The 14558-nt window shown below is 37.4% G+C and overlaps 1 protein-coding gene across 2 annotated transcripts in view; it reads right to left on the bottom strand.

Moving 5' to 3' along the window:
• The window catches only part of VPS13C (vacuolar protein sorting 13 homolog C), a 103334-nt gene that overhangs the window by 72436 nt on the left and 16340 nt on the right, over positions 1-14558 (bottom strand). For both annotated transcript variants that reach the window (XM_064456641.1, XM_064456642.1), the window contains exons 7-17: positions 14155-14214; positions 13484-13543; positions 12663-12743; positions 8499-8556; positions 8060-8187; positions 7078-7184; positions 6227-6398; positions 5715-5777; positions 4409-4544; positions 3736-3830; positions 960-1102 (exon numbers count right to left, since the gene is read on the bottom strand). In XM_064456641.1, coding sequence (XP_064312711.1) covers positions 960-1102; positions 3736-3830; positions 4409-4544; positions 5715-5777; positions 6227-6398; positions 7078-7184; positions 8060-8187; positions 8499-8556; positions 12663-12743; positions 13484-13543; positions 14155-14214 — 1103 coding nt within the window. The remainder of the gene's footprint in view (positions 1-959; positions 1103-3735; positions 3831-4408; positions 4545-5714; positions 5778-6226; positions 6399-7077; positions 7185-8059; positions 8188-8498; positions 8557-12662; positions 12744-13483; positions 13544-14154; positions 14215-14558) is intronic.

Genomic DNA, 14558 nt, shown 5'->3' on the forward strand with positions numbered 1-14558 from the left:
AAAATGTTTCTGAAAGAAAGCCACGTGAACACCACCAAACCACACAAACGTCATTCAACCTTAGAAATACCTATTAGATACGAAACTGATTTTCAGGTCCTGGATCTCTACCATTGGAATCCCCAACTTTGGGAGGCAACACAGTTTGGGCATAATCAGTGTCACGAGCCTGGCTCCAGTGAAATAACCTAATTACACTTTTCCAGAAACTTAAAATCAACAAAAGTATCTGTTCTACAGTTTCAGTCTTGCCAACTAAATTATACAGCCTGCACTTATGTAAAATGTTTTCAAAGCTCTCTTTATATTTGTGCAGCATTCAGGCTGCACCTTTAATATTCCCCAAAATGGTTTTTAACAAGAATATTTCAAGAGTCAGCAGTTAAGCTGCTGATCTTATGCATAAAGTCAGTTGAAGGAAGTGCAAATGAAAGCATGAAGTGCACAGACTCATTTTCTAGACACTGAAAATCTTATTCACTGACTGTATAATCCAGTTATTTGTGTTCAATATTTCTGGTGTGCCCTCTTTTAAAATGCAGGAAGGACTCAGTTTCCTACGTGTTGGTTAACCTCCTACCCACAACACAGACATAGCTTTTTGTTTCTCTAGGAAGTAAGCAACACATTCAGCAGCTTGGCTAAGGTGTGGTAGCCACACCCTTTCACACTGCTCAGGTGTCTCTTCCCAAAAGTAATATTCAGCACTTCAATATCTGCATTCAAGAAAGAACTTATTATTGTTTATGAAGACTAACAACTAGTATTCCTTTCTTCATCCCTGTTCCATGTTATTCACCAAATCGCATGACCATAACTTTTAAGAGTGCAATTTTATAATGGCCACGAATTTAAAAGTAAATATACAACATAATGCACTATTCAAGAAAAGACATAAAAAGCTGGGGGTGGGAGTGGTAGAAGATGCTTCTACAAAAAGAAAATACCAATCCAATTACTTAATGGCTTGTGCTCCTGGACGCTGTGATATATTGGTACTCAGATTGATTATCTGTACTTTAAGAGTTTCTGCCACATTGGTGTCTTCTTTAATTGTAAGAGAAGTGCTTAACAGCTTCAGTGTCACAACATGGGCAACATACTAGTGAGAAGAACAGAGAAAATTGAAATTAATCATCTTGATATGAATAATTTTTCAGAACTCCTAATTTTAACAAGTATAACAAAACGTGGTATTTAAAGCTGTTCCACTCAACCAAGGTAAGATGCATATCCCTATGTAGGAAGCAAAGTAGAGAGTCTTTACTTACTTTCAACCCATATCAGTCATTTAACATAGAACAGTGTATTTCAACAAATGCAGAGCAGGTATCTCTTTATCTCTTTTCAGGATTCAGAGAAGTTTTTTTAAACCATGAAAGCTAGCATAGCTGGACTACACTCACAGTAGAGGGCTAGCAAGATCAACAAACAAAACCATCATAATGCCATCAAACCACTACACTTTAGAAGATATTGCATATATGCCTTTGTTGTTCTTGCCACTGAATGTCATCACTCAACCTTGTCAAGAAAGGGTTTTGGCTTCCTGACATATGTACCATTTTATGACTCTGTCAATCAGCAACTTAAGAAGCAAATAATACTATCTGAATTTGAAGCTTGCACCTTCCTTCAGGGTACTGAGAGAGATGAAAGCACCTTTACACTTAATCTCTCCAAATTAAAAAAGGAAATTTTTCTACACAGGTAAGCAAGGAAAGCATGAAACAGGGAAAAAAAAAGCACCAGTACTGGGCACTGTTTGGGCTGTGTCTTTTCTTTCTTGGTACAAGATGCTTGCTGCTGCTCTGCTTTTCTCAATTCAACAGGAACACAAGCTCATACCAATAGCGCACAGGCCTCCTTGTTGCCATTCAAGCAATTCTGAACTTCCTGTCGTGAGGCACATGTAAGCTTACAATAGCTAAATTTAATAAATATACAAGGTTGGAAAGCTGGAGTGTTGGACTGGAGAGTAGGGATGCCTGCTGGGAGAACAAACAACATCCTCCTTGAAAGAAATAGTCTTCATGTAAGAAGTACTTCTGTAAGTGATGAGCAACTTAAAGCAGAACCACCAGTTATATTAAGATTTAAAACAACAATGTAATAGTGCTCACAGAAATTAAGTATACTGAGAGAACCCGTACCATTACGTATTTTCTTAGTTGTCTACTTTCTAGCTTTCTTCACAGAATCACAGAACAGTAAGGGTTGGAAGGGACCTCTGGAGACCATCTTGTCCAAACCCCCTGCTTGAGCAGGTACACCCAGAGCAGGAGGCACAGGAATGTGTCCACGCGAGTTCTGAACATCTCCAGGGAAGGAGACCTACAACCTCCCTGGGCAGCCTGTTCCACTGCTCCGTCACCCTCACAGGAAAGAAGTTTTTGCTCATATATAAGTGAAACGTCCTGTGTTCCAACTTGTGCCCATTGGCCCTTGTCCTGTCATTCGGCACTAATGAAGATTCCAGTCCTATCACCCTGATGCCCACCCTTCAGACACTTGTAAGCATTGATGAAATCCCCCCTCAGTCTTTTCTTCTCCAGGCTAAACAAACCCAGGTCTCTCAGCCTCTCCTCGTAAGAGAGACGCTCCAGCCTCCTGGTCATCTTTGCTGGACTTGCTCAAGCAGTTCCACGTCCTTCTTAAACTGGGGGGCCCAAAACTGGACACAGCACTCCAAATGGGGTCTCACTAGGGCAGAGTAGAGGGGGAGGATAACCTCCCTTGACCTGCTGGCCACACTCCTTTTAATGCACCCCAGGATACCGTTGGCCTTCTTGGCCACAAGGGCCCATTGCTGGCTCAGGGTCAGCTTGCTGTCCACTAGCACTCCCACGTCCTTCTCAGCAGAGCTGCTTTCCAGCAGGTCAAGCCCCAACCTGTACCGGTGCATGGGGTTGTTCCTCTCCAGGTGCAGGACCTTACACTTGCTTTTGTTGAATTTCATGAGGTTCCCCTCGGCCCAGCTCTCCAGCACGTCCAGGTCTCACTGAAGGGCAGCACAGCCTTCTGGTGTATCAGCTACTCCTCCCAGCTTGGTATCATCAGTGAACTTGCTGAGGTTATACTCTATCCCATCGTCCAGGTCATTGATGAATATACTGAATAGGACTGGACCCAGTACAGATGCCTAGGGAACACCACTACTTACTTCCTATAAGCCCTCTTAAGAATACTATACCTGTGAAGTTTTATCTTTTATTCCTTTGCCTAACGAGCCAAAAAAAGTCACAAAAATGTTGTTTTATTTTTATGCTTTCCTTTGTGTATTAGAAAAGAAAGAATCAAACTGGCTTGAGATTTTAAAAAAAACACAAGAACAAAAGCAAAACACAAAACAACACAGAGACCATACAGACTTAGTTTTCACCACAACAGGTGTCAAGAAATAGGTGCAATCAAAAAGCTACCATGGAAACTTTTTTCATTTAGTTAGCTTTTTTGTTCTCTTCCAAGTTGCAAACAGGTATCTATCATCCAGTTTCTGTTACTTCTAAATCACACCAGAGTACGGCTGTGCACAAGGCAGAACACCAATGAAAACATTAGCTATTCTTTGTGTTTTCTGAATTTTTTTTTTTCTTCTTTGTATATTCAACCTAGATTTGACTTGCACTGACACACATTCTACAGCTTATCTTAAAGCTAACATGCGTAAGAAAGGTTTTTTGTTTGTTGGTTGGTTCTTTTTTTTTTAAAACCATCCCATAAGAAGTTGCTTACCTGCTTTGGTAAGGAAAGGTGATGGGAGCTGTCACTATACCCAATAGCAGTAAAAAGCTTAGCTTTCTCTTCTGGTGTCATTAGTTCATCAATAGCTAAAAATCAAAAACCCACAAAAACTTGCACTTTAATTTGTAAGAATAAGCATTTTTCCTCCCATTTGTTTGCTACTGCACTTAAGTTCTGCTGACACATTTCTTTGATTCTTCATATTGTACTTCCACATTGCAAAATAATTTACACAGAAGCAGTCTTCATGTATGTGTTCCATATGTAGCACAGAAATCAATATATATAACAACTTATATAATTCCCAATGATTAAAATAGCTTTGAGGCATACTGTTAGAACAAATCTCTGGTCCAGACAGCACATCACCAGAATACAGTATTCCAGTTGTCGCCTGTTACACTACAGCTATAAGCTCGATACTCTTCTCCTTACCAAGGTTCTGAAAAGCTTATGGCCATTTCAGAAGTATGCCTTATTTGCCAGCTCAATATTCATTAACAGTAAGTAATACTATAAAATGGATCAATATTGCATTGCACTGTTTATGCCATACTCCCTCTGCCTGCATAGTAGGAAGTAAAACATACTATAAATTCCTTCTTAACATATAGAAAAAACGTTAAGTCTCTATATCAGTCAGTGCATTCCAGTCTACACCTACTTTCAGGAACTGGTGATTCTTCATCTTCCTTTCTCCTAGATTCTCTTTTACCCCAAAAACCACCAAACCAGCCTCCACTTTTTTTTTGTACTTCAGTGGTTTTCTTCTTCAGTAGTTTTTGTCCTGATCTTATTGTCTACAAACCAGACATTAAAATACATAATTAATAAAATTATTATATTTTGTTTTTCTGTAAATAATGTGTGTATGCATATATGTTGAACAGACTGATGGACAGTAATATCACCCCACAAGGGATTAAGAGCCATTTGACACACCAGACAGAAGCAAAAAGGTGATTGAGGTGGGGGCATATATGTGGGTGGGTGGGTGCATGCGTGCCCGTGTGTGGAAACAAACGTGTTACTTTTACTTTGGATAGCTTTTTTTCTAGACACATCACTAGCATTTAGACTACAAAAAGGCAGGAACCACAAGAAAAGACAGAATTTAAGGAGATACAAGAAGCAATTACATTCTTTAAATCTAGTAGTAACAAACGTGAAGATTGATATTGTACCACTGCACGTATTAAGAAAAAGTTTTAAATTTGTACTCAGGCTTTCACTTTGCATTTTAAAAATCAAGGTCTGACCACAAACATCTCAAAAATAGTAAACATAATTACTTTTTCACCTTCATTTTACATACATTCCAGATGTGAACACTGAGGCCACATTGGCACAAACAGTAATTATACAATGCAACTACAGAGGTTAATTTTCATGTTAGGAAAACAGCTACCAGTAGCATGCTTCTCAGTGTGCTAGGTGGTTTTGATCTTAACTGCAGATACAATACGTTTCACAATGTTATAACACGCAACTCCTTGTTAAGTGTCACAAATTATTTCCAAAATACAATGCAGCTAGAGACTTCACCCACCTTTTAACAATTCTCTCAAAAGTTGTCTTTTAATTAGATTGGCTACCCCCTAAAAAGAGAGTATCTAAAGTGTAGATAGGATCGAAACAGCTGTACATGTTTGAGCCTGAACAGATGCAGAACCAGTCTTGAAATAACAGAAGTCAAAGGAAGAAAAGAATCATAAAAGCATCACCCTTAGACAATTGACTGAATGGTACAAAGTGGGTAGCAGTTACACTGTGCAGACACACTGGTAGGTTTTAGGAACTGGTTTCCAGTTTGGAAATTGATTTCCTCTTGTCCTGGAAGGAGAGGAAACATGCCTTCCCACCTCCTTATCCTATCATACTCATTAGCACAAATTTTTTCAACATACTATCATGTCAAAACCATCCTATTTGAAGTGTTACAGCATTACTGAACAAAAATTATTTCTTACCTCAACTTGCGCTTGTTGTCTTGCTAAGATTATATTGAAGACATCAAGCTTTCTTTCTAGGTCCTGTAAAAATGTATGATGAAATCATTTGCCTCTAAAACACATTTAGGAAATACGCATCACTACAAATTATCTACCAGCTCCTTCATATTTACACTCCAATTTCTTTCTAGACCTGCTCCTTTCTTTCAAGGGTATACCCCTCAAGAAGTTCACTAGAAAATAAAACCTGATGTTAGGCAGTCTAATTTTTTTTAAATAGATTAATCTTGCACTCCATTAACTGCATCCAAGTTCATTAATCTGCAACCAAAAAGGGTTTACTTAAATGAAGCTTTACTAGTAATTTTCTTTCTTTCCACAATAGGTTACACTGAACTTCAGATTAAAACAGTATTTCCACAGAACTCTTGTGCTCTTGTAAAACCACTAACCTTGATTACTGTCATGTGTAAAGAATTATTTAATAAAGGGACCAAACCACACTTGCTCCAAAGAGGAAAAACACATACCTGAATTTGCCTCTGTGTTTCTTCTGACAGTTTACTTTGCGTCAGCTTGTTCTTGTACATAGTTTTGTAACTCTTCAGAAGCTGCCTATGTTGTTTTATGTTACTCCAGGACCACATTTGAGTATGTCTTTTGATGTGAACTTCAAGAACACTGTTACCTGCGTATTTCCACCTACAATAATTCCACACTTGTGAGCACCTTCCAATTTTGTTTGTGCCTTACAATTTAGAAGTGGCAGAGGTAGTCTATTAATATGCAAACACTTCGCTTACCATTTGTCATTTGAGTACCTTTGTTTTATAAAACTTAATGGTTTCACAATCACTTTTGAAAAATGGACTGAGGACTTATATTTAATGCCTGAAGACATATAAATCTGCACTCTCTATTGACTTCTGCATGTTTGCAAATTTGGGCCATAACAGCCCTAAGTACACTTAAGCACTTTGATAATGAGCATCAATTACACGTTTTTGTGAATTTTTTTCTAAGTAGTATCAGCTCAGAACTTTAAAAATCACAGGTGACATGTTTTTCCCTTGTAATATATTTGCTAATTTTTTTTCTTTAGTCTTTTTAGAATTGCGTTCTAACCTCTAGAGAGAACGTTGGCATTTTGTTCATAGGTTTTTGGGGACTAGAGTTAGCTTTGCAAGTCAGATTTTCATGACTTGGTTGTTTCACGTGTCCTCTTGTACAAGCCTTTTCTAGTTGGCAAAACAAAGCTCTGTGAAAGTCATCATGACGTATGCAATCTAGTTTTAAAACTACATTTAACCACAAAGGAGAATGAAGAGACTGGAGAGAATTCCAGCATCTCCTAAAGAATGCACTAACATACACAGCTTACCATTGCCTGGCATTTTTATGGAGAGACACATTGGGCCTAAATCTTCTGTACGGTGCATTGCGAACCATGTAATCTATGGACTCCAGGAGGTCTATCATGCTGAGGTACTAAACACAGAAAACCAAGTTTCTCAGCAGAGATTCAGATTTTGTTGCACACAGTGTTTGAAGTACATGTATACCATGGTCTTCACTGTTCCCGAAACTATAGAGAAATTTAAGCCTATGCATTTTTATTAGGATGTAAAAGCGGAACAACTATACCCATTGCTCTCAAAGGCACCACCGTATGAACTTCTGGTTTCCTTGACGAACAAAACTAGTTTGTATTTCTGTTAGCCTGCTCAGCACAAAGTCTCAGGCTTTCTCAAACCAACCATATTCTCTTTATTTGCCAGTACAGAGTTTCCTCAATTTCAGAACTCCCTTGGCATTAGTTAGCCTTATTGGTGCTGTTCTGAACTCAGGTTACACTTTGACATCAAGAAGAGCTAAAAAGGTATCTAGCAAATTATAATTTACCACTGAATAAATCAAAACACTAACATTGTGGGGAACTATCTAAATGAGCTCCTTAATACTTCAGCTCGCTTTGTTACCAAAGCCCATATACTCCATTCATTCCCACCCTTGCTCGTAACTTAGCATCTCTGTAGTTATAATGTTGTCTTACAGTTTTGTAAGATAAGGGCTACTCATAAGAATGATTCCATTCTCTTTGTGAAAGGAATGTTATTGGAAGGGCTGAATACTGACCAGAGGGTCCACAGATAACAGGGTCAGTGTCAGGATCCAGCACCCTGAAGTGACTGTTACACAAAGGGAAAATGATCCTACACTTTTCTCACAGTTAATGTTAAACTGTTTAGATAGTCTACTTACATATAAGCAGAAAATTCCTAAAGAACATTTTCCAAAAAAAAAAATACTACGGTTTATCACAAACTCTAAAATAGGTGGTAACAGATACCAAGCCAACTTACCTGTGGCTTAGTGAATTCAATGGCAATTCTCTGTACTTCTACATTACAATCAAGCTTGGGAGTTTTTAGTTCTACTTCTGCATATGGGTTGATATACAGTCTTGCAGAGGCTGATACTGGTCTAAAAACTTGACAATAAAAAAATGAGATAGGTTGTATGTTTAAAGTATGGGAAGTGATCTTAAAGTACTTATTTCCACTGCCTGATACATTAACCACTTTGTGCTGATATGCTCAAGAGTTACATCAGGATGTAACTCTTACCAAAAATTAAGATAGCCCAGCAGCAGTCAAAAAGCATACAATGGCTAATATGTTCTAATATGTTTAGGTTTTTGCAACATAAACTTAGTATAGGCATGCCTGCATGATCAGGTCAGGCTGTTGTACATTAACATGCTCCAAACAGTTTATATTCACTCATTCCTAGCTTACTTACTGTACTGGTAATCTTCAGGCTGGTTCCCACTACATGGAATTCCTCTTTTCAGCTGATCCTGTAAAGGAATATGATACTGTCTAGCAATTGCTGAAAAGCATTACTCATTTACAGTTCTCTAAGCTTTGAGTAGACCAACTTAAGGTCACATATATTTTGCAAGGGCCTCCTCCCCCTAAATGGGAAAGATATTATGGCACAAGCACTTAAGAGTGAAGGTTTTAAATATACCAGATTAAAAAGAATTCTAAGTTTCTCATATCAAATAGAAGGTTAGTACAGCTTTTATTCAACTTCAGTCTAAATCTTGCAATAGCAATAACTAACGTGTTAATTTAGAAACATACAGCTCATGCATACACTCAAACATGTAGCACAATAGATCAAGCATTTGTTTTTAAACTCCTTGAAGGTACCAGTAATACCTATTCACATTCTACTCTTCCTAATTTTTAGCACATAAGGAAGCCACTTGAGCCTTCTGGTATTCTGCAGATGAGAGAGGCATTAAAGACAGAAAGAAGTCAGGAAAATTACAGAACAGCCCAAGAGGCCTGAAAAATATCATGCTAGAACCAGGCCTTAATTCAAAATGAGGCCGTCTGATTCTTCAGCAACTTATTGTTAAGGCTATATTTGTGCCCAAACATTTTACCTAGTTTCAGAATTGCAATGGCACAATCAATTAAAGCAGAAGGTCTGCTGCTAGATAGCTACTACATGAAGACAGATGAAGTGCTTGTTCCCATTACATTTTATGAAGACTCTCAATATTAAGAGTTGTTTTTACAAGAAAATATTTTGTAACTACAAATTTCTTCAACGAAATCCTCTTCCCAGTTCCTTATTTAAAAACTGGTTTGTATTTTGTAAGAGGTACACTTTCTCCTTAAAAATATTTGTATTTCAACCTATTTCCTGCCTGATGGTCTATCCTAATAAAAGCTAAATTTCAATTAGATTAAGTATAAAGCAGCTAATCTCACAACCAGCCATATACTCATGTTATTTAAATACGAAGACTGTTGTACGAAAGTAACAGATTGCTACAGATTACACAGCTTATTCTTACTATAACATAGACCAATTAGCTATTATGATAAATATGATTTCCTGATAATGCTGCTTAAAATTAAGACCACACCAGTCTATCTGGGTGGGAGATCTAGCTTTCCAGGAAACAAGCCATACTAGAAATTACATATAAAATGCATTGAGGTATTTACTACAGGTAATGTTACTAAACAAGACATATTATTTGTTAGTTGTTCAGTTCCTGTATTGGTTTTAAAATTCTGAAGCAGAGAGAACTTAACAAGTGGGAGAGAAGTTTTACAGAAGCAATCTTATGCCCGTGATGAATTCCCTTCTTCCCCTGTGCTTCTTCAGAACTTCTCAGATGTGTTCTGAGCTTATTCCTGCTCCCCCTCTCTTGCCCTTTTAGGCACAAGGGCACAAAGATGACTAATCACAACTGACAAATTTAAGCCAAACAGAAGTCAAACAGTCAAGATGCAAAAAGAATCCAAATAGTGGAGATGATGCCAGTATGCAAAGTGATAGTACTGTACAGCGCCAAAACTGCTAGGGGTTTCAAGAACTGGAAAAACTGCAAGTGGTGAGATGCTTCAAGTTAACAGATGGACAGAATACTGCATGCTATTTGCTACATTGGAATTGCTCTCCCTCTGTGCTCAAAGAAATGTTTACATGTAGGACGTGTCACAGGTTTTGGAAACAGGCAAGTCCATTTTACAGTCCTGGAGGACAAGCTTCCCAATTCTTTCAAAATCTGTTAAAAACTTGCTTGATGATGGAATAGAAAGGCACTTCCTGATACATAAAACTTAAGTTCAACAAAACCACATCAGCATCTTCACTTGCAGCTTAGTCAATAGTTAGTTGAAGTCTCCTTGAAAAGAACTGAGATCTAAGCTGCCAGACAATGTCAGATAAGCCCACAAAGCCATCTGTCCATAAGCACGTCAAGGACTGATTCACAAAGGATCTTTCTGACAGTGCTGGAATGACATTTGAAGCATTAAGACCTTTACTGCTGTCAGTTCAAACTGTATTGGTTTGCATTTACATTTCACTTCAGGCTGAGATACAACAGAGAAAACACCCACAGACAGGTAATTCTGAAGATTCCCATTGCCAAAGTAACTTGGCTATTATTAAAAATACTTAAGCATTTCTGCTAAACTAAAAAGGCAGAAGTGGAAGTGCTCTGAGGAAGTTTAGCTCTTTAAAGAGCAAAACAAGAGACTGTAGACCAGAAGAGAAATCAACATATTCATACTTTCTACATACAGTAGAATGCTGATATGTATATTTATAACCCCCTACAAGAGGAACCAGAATAAAATAAAAGGACTTAGGTTTCAAGTTCCATGTAACAGGCAAGATAAAAGAACATTAAATGCCTTGATGCTTTTAAACACAACACACTTTTGATTCAACCTTCCATACTAGTACCAAGCTCACCAGGTTGTGTATATTTTGTCAATGAGCAAATAAAACGAAAATAGATGCCTGTAAAAGATGAGCGCAAAAGAAAAAAAAAAAGGAAACAAGTATTATTGTACAAGGACACACAGAACACCTGTATAACCTTTGTAAATATAATGGGTCAAAAATGTCCCTTCTTTTTTTTTTGCACAGAGAGCACTTAATTCACACCAGAAAGAATTCAGATATATAGACAGCATGCACTGCACATCTGATTATCTCCACAGTAAAATTAAACGAGATTCAGACAAACTAACAACAGTAATCAGATGTCCACTATTCCAAGCCTGTTTCTCATTACCTATAAATGAGCTCTTTTAACCACATGAATGAAGTGGCTATCTGAAATAAACTTCCCAACAGTAACAGTGCTTTTGCAACTCAGAAGTCCTCAGCTGTAATACAGAAAGAGCATGTGTGCCCTCAGCCATAGCTTATGTCTATATAACTGCCCTATTCATACTGCTGAAGTTCCCAGTTCCTTTTCTAGGAAAGTAAAACTTAGAACACCACAATGAGTGAAAGCAAAACAAGTAACTCACAATATTACAAGTTGCAGTACTCCACTACTCATCTAGCTAACAGCAACTCAAACAGTGACTGAACATAGCCTCCAGGAAGCTCTGCCCCCTCCCCCCAATTTGATTTTATACTTTCCCTATAATTACCATTTTAAAATATCTGCCTCTCATTCTGTCTTGATTTACCCTCACTGCCCTCATGCTGCCTCTCATCTTCTGTATTGAAGCACCATCATCTACTTCTCTAGTCTCTACACCACCCTAATTAGCTTCATCAAGTTGGAAAAAAGTCCTCCCAGCATCATCTTTCCATACAGCCTACCCTAATTATGTTCCACCCAACCTCATTTTCAAGTCTTTATTCAGTCCTACTGTGCATTCCACACTTAAAAGTTGTGACCCTCTTCTGTCTGTAGAGCATAGCATAGTCATTCACCCATGCATATAATTTATTCTACTAAAGCTCTTCAAAATTTTGCCAAAGCTACTTCCCATAATGAGCACTGATATCTTTAAGAACCACTACATCAGCCCCTCCACAATTTTTTGTTTCTTTGTTTAGGTCTGACAATGGATACCTATCTACCTACGCTTTGGTTTATTAAAAAAGCAACAAAACCACAACCCTTTCTGTTTTAACATCTTGTTCTTCTACATGGTTCCACTCTATTGGTTAATTTCATCCACGCATTTTAGGTCATCTGGATAATGTAATATAAGTTCCTGTTCTGATAAAGATCTAATGTTCTGATTTTTTTTATTAATTCTATGGTCATTTACTATCTTAATATTGCCTTTTTCATTACAGTAGCTATGTAATAGCTCACACAGGCCAGATATTTAGTAAACAGTACTGGCTAAACAGCACAAAGGCAAGAGGAATATGCCAACAGAACATAATTTTACAGATGCAGCTTCTGACCATTTATAAAACCTATTGGGGTTGATAACATAGGAAGTTCACAAAAAAATATTAGCTATCTATGGTTCAATGGATTAACATAAGACCCCAGTATCAGAATCCAGTTGGCCATAAGTGTGAGGAGTGGGGTGGAAATGAGTATGGTGTAATTTTGAATATTACAACAGCTATAGAATATAGTATTGTTTAATGTATTTTCTTCTACATTACCAGTATTTGTTCATGGGATCCATGATAATACATTTTGCTGTGTATGTTCCAATAAGCACTGAGACTGTCCAGGCACAAAAGCTGCACAGGAAAGAAAACATTCAACAGATGCCATAATCAGTATTCAACCCATTCTATGATCTCAGCTTTCCATTTCTGAAAACAGAAAACACATGAAAGCAGACTAGACAGCAAATCCACCATTACCATTGAGATGTATTTAATCTTATAATACTATTTTTGAAATGAAAATTGAATTGCTGAAAAGCAAGTTCTTAAAGCACACAAGTTCATCCACATCTGTTAAATACAACTCTGGATTGCCAGGCAAGGGTGCACAAAAACCCACATTCGGCCTAATAAAGAAGCTAGGACTATTAAAATCTTCTTATATCATTCCTGTTATGTCTTAGATCTTTTCATACTCCTTTCAGCATGGGACTGGGGAGCAGGGAGAACAGAGAGACTGCTTGGCTACCAAAATCCCAATTACGTTAAGCTTACGAACTAGAGCAGGAAATGGCAATTTGACAACCTATCTGAAATCATAGTTACTATGCAAACTTCCTGTATAATGCATTTAATTAGGGGATCAGTGTTTGCATTTAAGGGAAATTATTTAAACGATAGACTTTAAAGTTATGCCTACCTAAAGCCAGTTATTTGTGGTCTACTTCTGTTTAAACATACAGCAAAATTAAAGAACACAGGAGAATTCATAAACCAAACTATTTTTCCAATTTTTATTTAGAACCCCAGATTATTTCTGTCCAAGATCAGTTGCTCATTTTACTTGTGTAGGAAAAAAACCAATACATTACCTTGTATATTATTTTTGCAGCTTCATTCAGAATAGAAGGTGTCCAGTTCTCATTTGTTGTCTAGAAGTTCAAAGCAACAGAAGTCATTCTGTGCATCTTATTTAACACATTTGCGGTTCTATCCTATACTTTCAATCATTTCAATCATTGCATCACTTTGGTGCCACCTGATCATAGAAGACAGTTTCCCCAGACTGCATACATACAACTCAAAAGCCAATACAAATTTTGTCAGTTTTCATCTTCACCTCCTTATCCTACTCATAAAATCCTTAACATCTAAGGAAAATGGGTTAGCTGAAAGTTTCTCCCCCTGCTTCTCAAAAGGCCTGGCAAAATACTACATTCTTTATCATCAGGATGTAATGGTTGCCCTAATTTATTTACTAGACCTGGAAATAACCTGCCTTATGAAAGCAAACATAATCAGTTTTAAAGATCACTTGGATGACAAGAAAAAAATCACTAGTCTCACAAAGTGTGATTTTCCTCAATTATCGTCCCTTCTGCTTGCACAACTTTGAGTACTATTTGCATGAATATAAGATTGTATGTGCTTCCAGCTGTATGCATACTTTCATTGTTACGTATTAAGATGATACTTTTCTTTTCTGCTACTCCAAAGACAAGTCAATTGAAAACACAAGCACATGCATGCACACACACATTACCAGTAAACTAAGCTCGCCCAATGTCATTCCCAAGGAAATTGGACACTTTGGATCTGTGATCTACAAAAATAGAGAAATAACAGCTATTTATTTCTCCTGCTGCAAACAGAGATGTATCATTAATTAAAGTTGATTGAAATCCTGAGCTGTTTTGAGGATCTTCCTTTGCTTAATTATTCTAGCTGAAGCATTCTTGACACTCCTCATGTTGGGCCAAAATTAATATGGCCGTACTGTAAAGACTCAGGACTTCAATGCAAGCTGAAAATTTTGTTTTGACTTCTAAAATCTTCAGACAGGAAAGAACCAAGAACTTAAGAGTACCATGTCACAGTCAGGTATATAATTTTATTAATTCCATTCCTCACACCTTTTAAAATTTAGTGTCTATGAAAACAGTCCCA

Source organism: Phalacrocorax carbo, chromosome 7, assembly GCF_963921805.1.
Source record: "Phalacrocorax carbo chromosome 7, bPhaCar2.1, whole genome shotgun sequence".
In the NCBI taxonomy this organism is placed as follows: domain Eukaryota; kingdom Metazoa; phylum Chordata; class Aves; order Suliformes; family Phalacrocoracidae; genus Phalacrocorax; species Phalacrocorax carbo.